This window comes from Sabethes cyaneus, chromosome 2 (assembly GCF_943734655.1).
Source record: "Sabethes cyaneus chromosome 2, idSabCyanKW18_F2, whole genome shotgun sequence".
Taxonomy (NCBI): Eukaryota; Metazoa; Arthropoda; class Insecta; order Diptera; family Culicidae; genus Sabethes; species Sabethes cyaneus.
In genome coordinates this window covers 171,781,257-171,797,452 of record NC_071354.1, presented here as the reverse complement: position 1 = coordinate 171,797,452, position 16,196 = coordinate 171,781,257, and the positions used below count along the sequence as shown (strand labels likewise).

The 16,196-nt window shown below is 39.5% G+C and overlaps 1 protein-coding gene across 5 annotated transcripts in view; it reads right to left on the bottom strand.

Annotated features, from left to right (window-relative positions):
* The window catches only part of LOC128738370 (uncharacterized), a 49,082-nt gene that overhangs the window by 16,606 nt on the left and 16,280 nt on the right, over positions 1-16,196 (bottom strand). For 2 of the 5 annotated variants that reach the window (XM_053833425.1, XM_053833428.1), the window contains exons 2-3: positions 4,720-5,169; positions 4,531-4,658 (exon numbers count right to left, since the gene is read on the bottom strand). In XM_053833425.1, coding sequence (XP_053689400.1) covers positions 4,531-4,658; positions 4,720-4,938 — 347 coding nt within the window. In that variant the 5' untranslated portion in view covers positions 4,939-5,169. The other 3 variants (XM_053833424.1, XM_053833429.1, XM_053833426.1) reach the window with 3 other exon arrangements.

The following is a 16,196-nucleotide window of genomic DNA, read 5'->3' as shown; positions in this document are numbered from 1 at the left end:
GGGCTAATGATACCCGCAAGTTTTACGAGAAGGTGAACCAAACTCGTGTGGGCCTCACCAAATCCTGACATGTGAAGGACGAGGGAGGGGATCTTATCACAAACGAGCGCGAGGTGGTCGACAGGTGGAAGCAGTTCTTCGATGAACACCTCAACGACGATATAGCAGCAGGAGACGCAATGGAAGTTAACCTCGGAGTACCTACAAACGACAACCGCGTACCGGCTCCCGATCTCGAAGAGATCCGACGAGAAATCGGTCTGCTGAAGAATAATAGAGCCGCCGGGAAGGACCGACTCCAGGCAAAACTCTTCAAAAATGGTCAAGAACCGCTAGTAACGGCACTTCACTGGCTGATTTCAAGGATTTGGGAAGAAGAGAAACTACCGGAGGAGTGGATGGAAGGCGTAGTCTGTCGCATCTACAAAAAGGGTGACCGGCTAGACTGCTGTAACTACCGCGGCATTACGCTGGTCAACGCCGCCTACAAGGTGCTCTCCCAGATTCTGTGGCGTCGTCTATCCCCAATAGCAAGAGAACTCGTAGGACAGTATCAGGCGGGTTTTATGGGGATCCGTGCTACTACGGATCAAATTTTTACTCTCCGACAAATCCTTCAGAAATGTCGAGAGTACAACGTGCCCACGCATCATATTTTCGTGGATTTCAGAGCAGCATACGATACCGTTGAACGCGAACAGCTATGGCAGATAATGCACGAGTACGGTTTTCCGGACAAACTGACGCGGCTGATCAAAGCTACTCTGGAACGAGTGATGTGCTACGTGCGCGTTTCGGGGAAACTCTCAAGCCCTTTCGAATCGCGCAGAGAGTTATGGCAAGAGGATGGTCGTTCAATATCGCTATTGAAAGTGTGATCCGGCGAGCGGGCATTGAAACGAGGAGAACGATCTTCAGTAAGAGTAGCCAACTCCTAGCCTTTGCAGACGACCTCGACATCATTACTAGAAACCGTGGGACGGCGGAGGTAATCTACGCCAGACTAAAATCGGAGGCTAGGAGGATAGGGTTACAAATTAATGCGTTGAAAACCAAATATATGGTAGTGAGAGGCTCCCGAGATAGTAACGTTTGCCTCCCACGGACAGTGACTATTGACGGCGATGAGCTGGAAGTGGTTGATGAGTTCGTATATTTGGGATCTCTGGTCACCGCCGACAATAATACAAGTAAGGAGATCCAACGACGCATGCAAGCTGGAAATCGAGCCTACTTTTCCCTTCGCAAGACGTTTCGATCAAGGAGCATACGCCGCCGCACAAAGCTGACGATGTACAAAACGCTAATCAGACCGGTAGTCCTCTACGGACTTGAGACAGTAACTTTACTTACGGAAGACATACGTGCACTTGCCGTTTTTGAACGAAAGGTGTTGCGGACTATTTGTGGCGGAGTACAGACGGAAAGCGGAGAGTGACGGAGACGTATGAATCACGAGCTACAGGCACTGCTTGGAGAGATTCCCATCGTACACCTGGCGAAAGTTGGGAGACTACGGTGGGCCGGCCACGTTGCAAGGATGCCGGATGACTGTGTAGTGAAATCCGTTCTCTTCAAGAACCCCGCCGGCACCAGCAATAGAGGGGCTCAACGTGCTAGATGACTCGACTAGGTTGAAGCCGACTTGCGTGTGTCGAGACGCGCAACGAATTGGCGACGAGTAGCCCAGGACCGAGTACAATGGAGGGAAATTCTTGATACGGCAAGAGCCACCCCGGCTCTCGGCTGAATAATGAATGAATGATATGATACATTTTTAGCAGTTACCATACTTGTGCAGCATATGCGCATTAAATTTTATCGTGGATATTGGAATGATAAGTTAATAAAATTAACAAAATTAAATTTAAATCAATTTTTTTTAAATCAGTTGTTTAAACAAAATAAGTATAGGTATTCGTTAATCTTAAAGGTTATAGTTACAGGGTAGTTTACAGTGTATTCAAACTGTATTTTCATCACTGTCAATTTGTCGAAAATTGGAAAAAATGGCGTCGCCCGAAAACCAACGTCACGAATTGATTTTGCGCAAGCACCTTTAAATCCTCAACTCTCTCATTGGGACACCAGAAAACAACTCGGCATCGTACAGTTAACGGTGAGTCGTGTGATTAAACGTAACTGCGAAACTCTGATGATTGATCAGGTTCACAAGCGTGTCGTGAAAGGGTTTAAGTAGAATCCCAATACTTCGGTAAGGGTTGTGGCCAAAAAGTTGAATCTGTCCAAGTCTTTCGTTCAGAGAGCTATGGACAGTGCAGAAGGCTCCAAATCGTGACGAACGTCAAAATATGGTGGGTAAGTCGTGTCGTGGGCCCGGAAACTGTACTGCCTCATTATCTCTTGAGACATACGTCAAGGCGGACTTCCAGTAGCTTCCGGGGCTAGTGTTCTTCACCGCCCAGCACAAGTTTGACGTTCCGGGGGAAGTAAGGAAGCAGAAACTTCCAAAGTTTACCAAGAAATACATGATTTGGCAAGCCATGACCAGATGGTCATGTAGCATACGGAGTGCACCGTTCGTGACTGCCGGGACTGTGTCTGTGTCTGGCGGTTTCGGTCAAATGAAGAAGATTTTACCCTACTTTTCTAGGTGTGTAGAGAAGTATTAATCAATCACTCTGGAACCCAATCTAACTAATAGTTCGTTTTTTTTTGGCGAAAAGAGTTGGAATTTATCCCAGCGAGATTCGCAGATCTTTTACATCTTTTCACATCAAAGCAAAACCTGGGTGCTAATTCCGTTATCGAAATTTAAGCTTCTGTTTTCATACGACAGACTTCACATCAAGAAACCAAAAATAATATGCCTGTCTTTTGGCAAAAGCTACTAGAAATAGATGTATGCTGTGAACCAGCACCAAATCATAGGCATCCTTATAAAAATATCATATTTTAACATCAAAAGATTGAATCTAGCTTGACGACATTTGGAAATATAAAGTTAAAGAACTTTAAAGAAATTCCCACTGTGGAGCGCTTTGATCTGTGGGGATATCTATCGTGCTTTTTCTGTATTCCGCACTTCGTTGTTTTTGAATATCGCTATAGAGTGAGTTAACGTGCTTATATGTCGGTGTTTTCAGCCTGTTCTTCTTTTTATGATTTTATTACTTTTCAACCAATCTTACTCTATAGAGCCACGTCGTGCGGAAACTAGCTTTTAGACGAGAGCCTTCATTACGCACCTCGAGCTAGTACCTAAAGGCTTCATTGGCGGTAGAGTACAGTTTAGCACAAAGAAGGATATGTATTGTGCTTTGTATGTTTTTTCCTCACTACTTTACATCACCAAACTTATTCCTAGAGCCAGGTAATGGAACAAGTTAAGTGGCTATTTTTTAAAAACTTGTCTAAACCAACACGCAAGATTAGAATATTCAAAGTTATGTTTAAATATTTATAACATTTTTGAGTATTTTTGAGAGATTTAATGGATCATTTTTTTACATAATTTGTTGCATATTTCAGATCAAATTGTGGTCCATAGAAATGGACATAAAATATTAGATTTTATATTTCATTTTTCATGAAAATTGAATGCGACAGATTACCCTCGTATGCAATACATTGATACTATGGTACTTCTATGAGTGATGGATGACCAGTAGGTATAAATCACTTAACAAAATTATCAATACATGATTATAAACATGTACAAAGATTTACTCTAGCTTCCTATATAACAATCCTGCAATCTCACTAGTGTTTTGACACTCAGAAACTGTAACAAGTGAATATTTTACTCAGCAAACTGAAACTATACAAAGATTACGTTATTGATTATGAAACTGATAAGGAACTGGAAATCCAACTAGCACTATAAGTTGGTAAAGCTGCTGCCTATAATCAAACGAACTTAATAAAACAAACAAAAAAGAATTTGACCTTAGTTCTATAGTAAACCGGATCGGTATTTCAGAGGTGAGAATGTTTAGTCCTAAGAGATAAACTGCCGGTCTTTTCTTAACTAAATGAATCAAACAATAACTCTTTTGTGTCGGATTTTTGGTCCAAAAGAATTTTTCCTAGTCCAGTAACTGCGGCTGCTACAAGGTGTCACTATTGTTTCACGTGATCCTGGTTATTCTTTCTGACGCTGCAACGCTAATAAATGTCGCATATCAGTCACCAAGAAAAAAAAGTGCGATGTCGCACAGGCCGATGTTAACAAAAAGCACCTCCATTTTTATCGCATTCTATTTACATCCTTTGCCGTAAAATTCCACACTTTGCTGCGCAAAGTACGTTACTAGATCAGTGCCAACCCATTCGTCACACGCGAAGTAGCACGTTATCGAAGCGTGATTTTTCACTGTGATTAGTTAGCGGTTTTGCGCTCGACAAAAGGAACTTGCCCTTCGGTGACATTGTTTTGATTATTTTTTATAAAAGAAAAATTTCATATGAATACAAAATAAAAATGTTGTTTTCTAAAAAGCTTCCGAAACTGTCGAGAATCGAGAAGTATGTAACACTGAAAATAGCTGAAGTTGTTCTAATACTCACAGATCCTTGGTATATAGGTCATGCGGGATTGACACGCAAACACCGGCGCCATCGCCAGTATCGTTATCACATGCGCACGCTCCACGGTGGTTCATACGAATGGCAAGCGTTTGGGCATCGCGTAAGATCTGTTTAAAAAAATGTGTGAAATATCCTGTTGAAAGCGCTGAGATACTATTAGAATAATACCTTATGATTGGCTTTCCCTTCGATTGACACGATGAAACCTACACCGCATGCTTCATGTTCGTTTTGTGGATCATAAAGACCTTGTGCTGCTGGTGCTTCCCAATCGACAGACGGTTTTGTTGACTGTTGATCGGTAATGTCCTCATCATAATGTTGTTCGATCGTCTTACGAGGAGGCACAATCACTAGCGATGATAGCTCATTGTTGGGTGGAGCCATTCTACTCGCACAGCGAGATTTTCAGTTTTTTAATTGACACTTGACGGGCGCGTTTTCGAAAGCACTTTTCCAAGCACGACTAACTGCGGTTGCTAGGATTTCACTGAACTGATTTATATCACAGTCTCACACACTTCGGAAAGTTTTCAAACACTTCTGCACTCGATGTTTTGAATTGATTTTTAATCAACACAACCAACTTAATTCGCAAATAACTGGAAGACAGCAGATCTGCAATGAAAACACAAAAAATAGCTTGAATTAGTATGATTTTTCTGTTTCTATCCAACATAATATCACATAATATGCTCAATAGTATCGTTAGAAATGCTGTTTTAGTCGTGAAGGAAGATTGTATAATTTAAATTATCATGTCAGTTTTAAAGACGTAATGATTATGTGACTAATTATAATTATTAAAATGGTGAGCATTGTACAAGTTATCACATTTCGGTGAACTGTGAACTGCCAGTGCCAATTAAAATAGCGTTATCATTTAATTTGGCACATCACGTTTAACTAACCGTGAAATGACCATCATTCTTTTATCAACAACGCCATGAGAAATCAAACGTTCTTTTGCTTGCCCCTCCTGAGCTGTTTTAAATTATTAAGCTTATGAAATGCTGTATTCTTCTTACTAGTTATTGTCACTACTGTTCACCAAAAAAGTTAATTACACTGTTCTCAATGAATTGAGAAATCGTCATTCAAAGAAACTGAACGTCTGAACCATTCGGCTGAAACGTCCGAATCGGTACACGTTCTGAATACTACTGAACGCTCGCTACCTTTGCAATGAATTGCGCCGTTGCTCCTGAAAGCGATGATTTGCGAAGCGAACTTTGATCTGGTCCCAGTGAACACGAGATGCGCTTGTTGTTGATCCCACCAGACAGATATTTCATAAATTAAATTATTTACACTTTCGGTCAAACGTGCACATCATGTGCAGTTTTTATGACCGTGTTTTACGTGTTGGTTTCATATTTGTGCAACATTGATCCCCAATTCATGATTGAGGTGAGAAAAACTTTCTCAATAATCAAAATTCTCAAAACTATGATTATGTTACAATGAATCTTAAAAAAAGTATTTTAAACTTAATAGTTAACTGTTTCAAACACAAGAAAGAAGGGATTGTTGCGTACTTTTACAACAACGCTTTACTTTCAGAACATCAAATTGGTCTAGGTTCAAACGAAGCAAACAATAGTTGACCTGTTGGGAAGAGGGGACTCTGAAAACTGTGGTGGTATAGTCTGTGAAAATGTCTGGATAAAAATAGATAATGCGTTGTACGTAATCATAAGCAACAAATATTTACAAGAAGTATGAAGATAATGAGTAAAGAAACCTGTCATTATCAGGCACTAAAGATTGAAACTCACTTTTTACTCCGTTTTAGATTTTGACTATATTTTTTGTCAAGCTAACTTATGAAACAATCAACAAAAATATTTGAATTGTAATAAATTAAAATCTAATATTTCATCAGCGATCACCTTTTGAACATAAACCTTTTCGATCATTTCATAGTAGACCATATTATACCATTCTCTTTTTCCGTTCGCAAATTGCAAAATCAAGAAGCACCTTTAAATCAACTGACATTGCAGTACATCTTAAGAAACACCACTTTCGCCAAATTAATTAGCAAATCCACTTGGCATATATTTAAATTTATCCAATCTCCTTCATTGCCATTGCTTCTCAGAATCGTGTACCGCTGCAGTGGCATTGAACCGATAAATCGTAAAAAACGATAACACGTGCTTCTTTGGCAGGGTTCTGGCGACGGCAAAAAACCCACGCCGAGTCAGCCACACATACTCACATCAGACGGTCTATGGACAGACTGGTGGTGAAGTTAAAATCGGATTGACGTATGCTGTTCGTTTATCAAAGGATTTCACTGTTCAAAGTTCAGTTTTATGTACTCATAGGGTCACTTGATGACGATGTGATTTTGCAACATGGAACACTTTCAGCTCTATGCTAGCAGGCAAGTGTCGTCCTCTTGCGCATGACATGCTAAACAGTCGAGATTGACATTCTAATTGAGACAGAAAAAATATTCCACGCTCCAAATGATTTGATCTTATCTGCGATAAGTTTTATGGACAAAAATATAAATAGGTTCGCAGAAGCAGTTCGAACCGGCATCGGTAACCGCTAAGAAAGACGAATCACATTACGATAATTCTGCTGTCTCTGCAACCAGTTTATAAAGTAAATAAACTTGAAACTCTTGTCGTCCTCTCTTCTCCCTATGTTTAGTACCGTAGGTCTAGCCGAATGCGTGCACTGAATGTAAATTTCTCTGTTCGTCGCGTGACCGCTACCACCGCGTTGCACTCGACCGATGCACACTGCTGCTGCTACTGCTACTGCAAACGTGGAAATTTGATCGCAATAATACGCTGCGAGATCGACCAATGTACGGCGCAATTGCTAGGTCTCGGAAGAACGCGCACGAGTCCGTGGGAGATGTCAACTGAACACTTGATTGCCACTGTACTTCCTCAGTTCCAGTCAATAATGATGCAACGTTTGCCGAATCAACTTCGAATGTCCGCACTAAGCATCCAAGGAAACACGACCTCTTCGAGCGAGAGTCTGATCTAAACTGAAGCGGTGAATCGGAAAGTGCCTCCCTTGCCGGGAGCTCATGCGATGCGGCACCCGGCGCATATAAAACTAACGCTGAATTTATACCGCAAGAAAGTCGGTGTGTAGTCACTCGTTCAGTAGTACGGTTGTAATTGGTATACGAAATGGCAGAGAAACGAGCCAATGTTTAAAGTAAAAAAATCTTACAGGATACATGAAAAATTTCTTTTTCTTTTTCTAACTTTCTATATTAATTTATATTTTGCTTGCCTTTCTTGATAACTATTTACTGACCTAAAATTATGACGAAAAGACAAATTTTTGTAATTCCTAGAATTCAAATATAGGTTAAAAATTGTAATTTATATGTCACTTTTGTTCATGATTACATGATTTCATGACTCGTCATCTTTGCAAAACACAAATTATCTCCTAACATTCTACCTATTTCAGATTGAATCGTAATCCTTAAAAAGTACTTATCTTCGCTTGACTGTACGTCCATGCATCATATCGCGATGGTAAGTAATATTCTACAGTTTTGTTGAACAAGGGGAGTTATCTAAAGAGTTTCTAATACCCATGCACTGCACTCAGGTCCTCGCTCGCGAATCGCAGCTACACGCAAAAGCGATGGAATGAAATGTTTAGCCGTCGTTTTATGGCGCAGTTTTTTTACACGGGTCGTGCACGATGTAAGCAGCAAGAGCTTGCATGCTAAATTACTAGACGGCTCGTATAATCTTTTGGAATGTGAGTATGAAGTGTGCAGCCTGATTTTTGGCAAAAAAAAATCATCGTTCTTTCGTGATGCTACTGTCGCAATACTTTAAGTATTCTAACAATTGTAAAATGTTTCGTAAATGAGACGCAAAACTCACTTGAACAATGTCGGATTACCAAGAAACGGAAACAGCTATCATCTGGATACCATCCGCATTGCTCACATTTAAATAAACGTAAATATTCCCTACTTTACTTAACTATATGTGAAGACTGTCGACCGTCAAGCATAGTACAAAATAAACTATATTATTGACACATTCTCCGCGGGGATATGTGCGACCCTTCAATCAATTTACGTGTCTCATCTAACCAATTTTGTTTTATTTATTCTATTCGCACCTAACCATGAACAATTAGTAAAAGTAGACTTCTAATCTTTCAAATCAGTTATCTGATTGAGTGTTTCTACATTTAGTGAAAAAATTCAGAAAGTGACAAATTGTGCATTCCTTGTAACGTAACGAAATATTACTCCTCAAAGAAGCGCTATTGCACCTAATTTATACCAAAAAGTATGTCCGAATCTCGGTTAGGCGGTGTTGCTAGATATACAGTGGACCCCCGTTCGTTTGAACGATTCCTCATGCAAACTAACGGGCTTACTTTTTAATTTGAACAACTGGTAGCCCGAAATATGCTGAAACCTGTGTGAACTAGCCGCCCTGCTCTTTGTTATTGTTTTGGTTGTTTAGTTGGCAAGTGCAAGTTGCAAGTGCGGAAAACAAAATGTGAAACCGATTAAACACGCTAGGTCAGTACAAACAAATCGTGTTTATGTGCTTTGTCTGCATAAACAAATGATGTCATGTCATGTCATGAGCAATCAATCTGCTTCTTACAACGATCAGGAGCTTTCGTTTTCTGTTCAACCGTTTGCTTTTCCTCCGAATGATGTCTGAATTTTCTCTTATAACCACTGCCCTTGCACAGAAGGAGCACAACTCAAGCTGAGTTAATCTTTTCTTGGTACACTCTGGAGACAACTGGAGACACTGGAGATGCTCCGCATCCCAAAGAGAATTTTGGAAAGGCACTTATATGGACTGAAACTATTTGCTCCGTGACCTTGAGAGCATGCATTCGGTAGTGCTTCGGCAGAAAAAGAAAGATGAAACAAAACTGATGCTCATTCGGGAGCAGAGCAAATCACTGCAAAAGCAGAAATACTCATCGCTTGTCGAAGAAGGTCACATCCGACAGAGTGAGAGCAAATCGATGCGTCTTCTGCGTTTTGCCAGTAAAACGCCGAGAATTAAGAAAATTCTCAGAGCACGGCAGAAGCCTGACCAACTTCTATCACAACCTCCTCGTGATACCAGCCGGAATACGAGTAACCTTAGACGAGATCGGGTAACCAACCCCGGTGAAAACTAAGATCATATAGACAGGGAAGCAGGCATTCATGCGAACGTTGAGTGGAGCAACGAGAAATAACATTGTCAGCCTAGAGTGCCTGTTCTGATGTCAGGGGAGGCTCTTGGTGGCTTAACGATTCCTTAACCAAGTTGTACTCCAGGTTACAATAGCGTCTGATCTAAGAAATTTGTTGAACTAAGATGGCAGTTCCATCACAAGACTGGGTGGCGTGGCCCTAATAAGGACACCTGCCCAAACCCACTTCTACTACGAATAATCAAAGAAATTCGACTCGAAACATTTAGCTTTGTGCATGCCAGGGACGAAATAAGGACACGAAATAAGTGCTTGGTGCCGGGAATTTCAGATCGCTGTATGTCGCGGGTGGCAACAGCTCGATCAGTTAGAACCCCGAAAGTTCGGCATCGTGGCAGATCTATCGCAAAGACGAGGAGGTGTGGGGAATCCGTGGCAGCAAGGCCCAATTTCACCAGAGTGGTAGACCGACCTACGAGCTGGGAACGGATTTCGCATTGAATGGCAGAATGCAAGATCGCATGATAAACTGGAAGCCGATCAACAAGAGGATGTGTGCACTGTCCACACGTCCACACGCAACATACAACAGCTGTTCGCCACGGGACATCAAGATCATCATCGGGTATATGAACGCCCAGATCGACAGGCAAGCGATATATAGACCGGTGATCGGGCCCCATAGCATGCACACCGACATGGCCAGTGATGCATCAACTTTGCAGTTTCCCGAGGCCTGGGAAGCACTTTCTTTCCTCGCGACGATATCCACAAAACCACCTGATCAACGACTACGACGTTACCTTCGGGGTGCGGATATCGACTCGAATCATCACGTGGTAGTAGAAGATGTGCGCTAAAAACTAGCGACTATATATACTTCGCGACAAAACCGACCGCCTCATTGGCTAAACATTCGACAATTAGGTAACCTGCAAGTTGCCGAGAACGACGCGCGTGTACTGGATGAAGCTCTACCTTCCTCTATGGAACTAGATACTTCGACCCTTAAAGACGAATGGAGCAAGATACGATCGGCCGTCAAAGGCGCCGCAACTGCGGTGCTAGGTGTAGCAACCTCGAATGCATGATATGATTAGTTTGACAGAGAATGCCCACAAGCGATGGAGAGGAAAATAAAAGCTTAGAAAAACCATTCCCAACTAAATAATTCTTTTGATTTGCATACTGACAACCTTTGACTTCTCTGGCGCTAGTATATATGGACTATAAGCGTTATGTTAGCGCCAGAAGCTAGCTGTTGTGAGTTTAGTGTAGAATTTTATGCGCCTTTAGCGACATCATCACTATAGTTTCCCAACTAATTTGACATAATTTTTATCCAAGTGGGGACCTTTCGCTTGGATGTCTGTTCTCTGTGATGGAGCTGCCGAAAAGGACCGACTATCGGCAGAACTGCGCAGAAATAGCAAAGAACCGCTAGCAACAGCACTTCACTAGATAATTTTAAGAATTTGGGAAGGATGAAGGAGTAGAAACTACCGGAGGAATGGATGGAAGGTATGGTTTATCCCATCTATAAAAGAGCGAACGGCTCGATTGCAGTAATTACCGCGGAGCTCTCCCAGATTTTGTTACGTCGTCTATCCCCAATAGTAAAAGAATTTATGGGGGCCCTTGCTACTACGGCTCCAGAAATGTCAGGAGTACAACATGCCCACGCATCATATTCTCGTGAATTTCAAGGCAGCATACGATACAGTCGAGCTCAAACATCTCTGGCAGAAAAAGCGCGAGAACGGTTTTCTGGACAAACTGGCGCGGCTGATCAAAACGACCCTGGAGCGAGTGATATGCTACGTGCGCGTTTCGGCGACACTCTCGAGCAGAGCTGCAAAAATTCAAAATCATACTGTTAAAATGCGCCAAAATGAGTTAGCTACGAAATCAGCAACCTATGATTCGTGCTACCTGATAAATGAATTAAGGGCGCTATCGTGAACGCCGCCGTCCAGTATGTGAACTTTGTTTTTCCTTTAGCGATTGTGGCAGTCAACTCACACATGATATCACTGAGTCTCAACTTTAAAGAAAATCATTTTCATTTCAACTAAATGATTTTTTTCAGGGAGCGCCTATGCGTATCAAGATTGTTCATAAAAGTGCTTATAATATAATTTACATTGTGTGTTCAATCATGAATGGTTAGTTCAGACGCTATTAGAATTTAATTTTTTCAGGTATATGCAGCAATATTTTTTGTTTAGTTGTACAATTATTGTGATTAGAATTAAAAGTGTTAAGTAAAAAATCTTAAAACTAAATTCTTGCGAACATAGGCGCAATGTATGTTAACTGCCTGTGTATCTAGAGGCGTTACTGAAAAAATCATTTCATTTGTTGAATGTTGATTTTTTTGATAACTGAAAGTAGCTCACTAGACTGCGTAGGGAAAGTAAAACGCGCGCAAATTCAAAATCAGCCTTTGGATATGTAGGTATCAAATATCTCTGAGTGCTATGATTTGATATTGGTGTTACAATAGAGGGAATATAATGAACTGATATTTTCCTTTTTTCAAACTCATTATTTTCTGTCAACTGTTTTCAGCCCTGCTCTCGAGTCCTTTCGAATCGCACAGAGGGTCGCGACAAGGGAATGAACTATCCTATATGTTCTTTAATCGTTATTGAAGATGTGTTCCGGCATGTAAGCGGGCATCGAAAAGAGAAGAACGATCGAAAGAGAAGAAGAACTTCGGTAAGAGTAGCCAACTCATAGCCTACGCAGACAACTTCGACATTATTACTAGAAACCTTGGAACGCACAGTGGTCCGAAAATCAAAATAGTTGGCAGAAACCCCATTTTGCAAGTATTTTTAATTGATCAAATAACTCAAAAGTATTCTTCTACATACCCCTATGAGCCTAAATCCTTGTTTTGGTTGTTCGTTTCTTAGTTTTCTAAAAGCTATAGCCTTCTGAACTTGTTGAATAACATTTAAGCCGGTGAAATCTTTTCAAAAACACGTATGGTTGTTTCTTATAGGTATGTAGCAAACGTTGCATAAATATCGTAAACAATGCCATATTTAGTTGAAAGACATCTATTTCAATATTATTGAGAAGGTTACACTAATTTAAAATATTATTGGTTCACCGAGTCTGGCTTGATTATGATAAAAATGAGGACGAATATCTAAACTCTTTCGAATTGACAGTCGTAACTTATGGAACCCGTCGAGTTCCGCTACCTTATTACTTTTAGTGTGCAGGTATACTTGTAAGGAACCGATTAAACCTAAATTTGCCTGCAACTTTCTGCAACTAAGAATATAAAGACAAATCTTAGAGAGGATGTACGAAATCATGTAAGCAAATATGATTTTAACGAATAATCCTTGCAATGGTTTCAATATATGATAGTAGGCATTGATTATTCTGCATTGATTATTCCAGGATATCGTGGAAATGAAATGGACAAGCATTAATATAGTTATAAACTGATTTTGGAGTATACTTCAAAGAAAGCTTCGTAGCGCAAAACAACAATTTAGTTTGTTTCGGGAATATCGAAACAGAATGACGCGCTTCTAAGGCACATTTGATGCAAAGGCTCATTTCAACAGGATTTACAGGAGACATAGTACTCCCATTACATCTTACTATTAGGCTTGCATTTTAGATTGAAGACCCCTTTACGATAAGGATATACAAGGTCTAAAACTAATGTTTAATTAAAAAAGTAATCAAAAGTATTCAAAATGTGACACAACAGCGAAACAAATCATGGATCTGTAATTATCGTTCGCTGTATGTTACATTACATTACATTAATGTATGCTCCAGTCTAAATTCGTAACTATTATCAATATATCTAATACAATAAATAAAATATGAAAAAAATAATTTCATACTTTTCAGTGGAAGAAACTAGAAGTCTAATATTAATTAATCAAGGGCATAGTAGAGGCCGCAAACAAAGCAATTACAAGAAAGTTTTTCTGGTTAATTTTTATTTGTTGTTTCATTAGTCAGACCGATACGTATTTCGCCTACGACTTGCCGGTTTCATCAGTGTCTGTTTTGAATTTGAACTTTATTTGAAAACTTATTTAATAATAAATAGCTTGTCTATAAAACCATTCGGGTGCAATTAAAATGCTGAATCAAATGTACTGGGAAAATCGAATGAGTCGCAGAAATGTGAAAAAATCTTTCAAAAAAAAGTACTTAACCAATTATTGGATAACAATCCAATAAAATGAAAATGTAATGCTATCCAACCTTTCAGTGCCTTATAAGACAACTGAGAGTTATCAAATCAACTCAACCATTACTGTAAAACTTAACCAATAATTAATATTATATTATGGTAATAACGTGTATTAAAGAGTTAACTTATAATTTAAGGGATAAGCACTAGTTGAATGATATCACATAGATCTCCTGAGTATGTCAACCAACTTCGCAGAAGTCACCTATCCTCTAGGAGATCGTTTTGACATTTCTGCCAGCTTTTTGGACTTTCGGACCACTGTGGAACGGTGGAGACGGTCTGCGCTATATTAAAAACGGAGGCTAGAATGATTGGGTTAGAAATCAATTCGTAGAAAATCGATTATATGGTAAGAAAAAGCTCCATAACGTTCTCCTCCCACAGATTAATTATTAATTTTCATGTTTTTTCAACTGACTTGTTTTAGGCTCAACTTTTATGAGTATTGATGAGCTTTTGCATGTAAATCTTACAGAATTTTGCTGTTGCTGTTTTAGATCTACGTCAAACGGATTTGATTTATTTTCGCACTGAAAAAAATGAACCGAGCCGAAATGGGATACACCCCGAGTCTACTGTATGCAATTTTATTTTATTTTTCCACTTCGTTAGGCGGGTATGCTGCTTAAAGCAGATAACGAACATATATGATATAGTGATTTAGTCACCCTACCTGAGGCTGAGAAGATTCAGTATTGCAGATGATTTGCTTACATAATTAATGGAAGGATTTAAATATTACTTCTCTGTTTAGTCGTGAAAGCAGAGTGAAAAATTTATTTTAAAAATTGTTCTTTCTGATGAACTGGCTGGCTATCAGTACGGACATTGACTGTTTTCATAATGGCTGCCGCAAACCATACTGCTGTCAAATTTTTTCTGCACAATTCAAGGAAAATTTGTTCCATTGAATTATTTTTTGCAGTTTTTTTTATCACCATCCAAAATCAGTCCATTTTTTTAAAGTGTAGGTACGTTATTGGAAAGTAGGCTATTTTCTCTGTGTGAAAAGGTTGGTAGGTTATAATGAGGGAAATTCATTCGTTTATGTCACACAATTTTTATCAGGGCACCAAACCTTTTCATTCGACATATTTTTGTCTTAATGCTTTGTTCTGTTGGTCGTTTCACGAAGAGTTAAAAATATTTGGGGGAGTGTGGGGAGTTGTGATACAAGATTGTTTGTATTTATGTCAGAAAAGTTGTTTATTTTTCATTTTCTGAACGAATGAAGATACATTTCAAGCATGTAATACAGTTGTAACACAGTTCTCTAGCTGAGGCACTAGGAAGATTCACACTTTTTGAATGTTTACATGGCCAGTTTAAATGCCTCATGCATTATGTCTAATTATTAGAAAATGTTTGTTTTGATGTTGAAAAATCACTGCTGCTAATTATTTTATAGGTACATTTACTTCCAAAAAATTCAAAAATCACATTGATCCTCTACAAAGCAAAATCGTAAAAATTATCGAAATTAGCTAATGATATTTTTTCTTAATTTTTCTTAATTTCATTTTTCTATTTATGTTTGAATGATAAGAACTCCTGGATGCATAGTCAGAATGTTACTCTCTAGCGAACAGTCTAGAAAACTGTTCTGAACGCAATTTTTCATATTATCGATCAAAATAGTTTTATATCTCGGTTAAAAGAGAAGACCGACTAGAGGCGGCCTTACTCGTTAGAGAGCTAAAGGAAATTTTAATATTTAAAATAAATAATTCTAGTGAATAGTGGGGTACAACTGCACCCCACAGCTCGCTACATTTGTACATTCCGTGCAATGCAATGTGCGGTTTTGGTTCCGATTCAGTTTAATCTGCTCAATTAACTGACGGAGCTAAAAATAGATCTGAGTTACTCGTGTGTCCCGCATTCATCGGTACAGCTAGTGTGTGTTCCGGTAGCTCAACAGCTTCGGAAAATTGTGACAGCCGGGGTGGGAGGGAGGAAAAGTAATTGGAAACAAAGCCTAGTATTGTCTACGGCAATGCCATCAATATTTACTTTATATCCTAGTCTAGATTCAATATGTGATTAGGTGAAATGAGTTCTGATGGAATACCATTTGATGAATGCGACATTTAGAAGTAAAGGTACGAGAGCATTGTTTAATTTGATAAGTATAGATAGAAGAATTAATTTTTCGACGTCTTTCGATGCTGCAAAAAAGTTAATAGACTAAATCGATGGTCAGGTTTGGTTTTCGGAAAGTGATGTA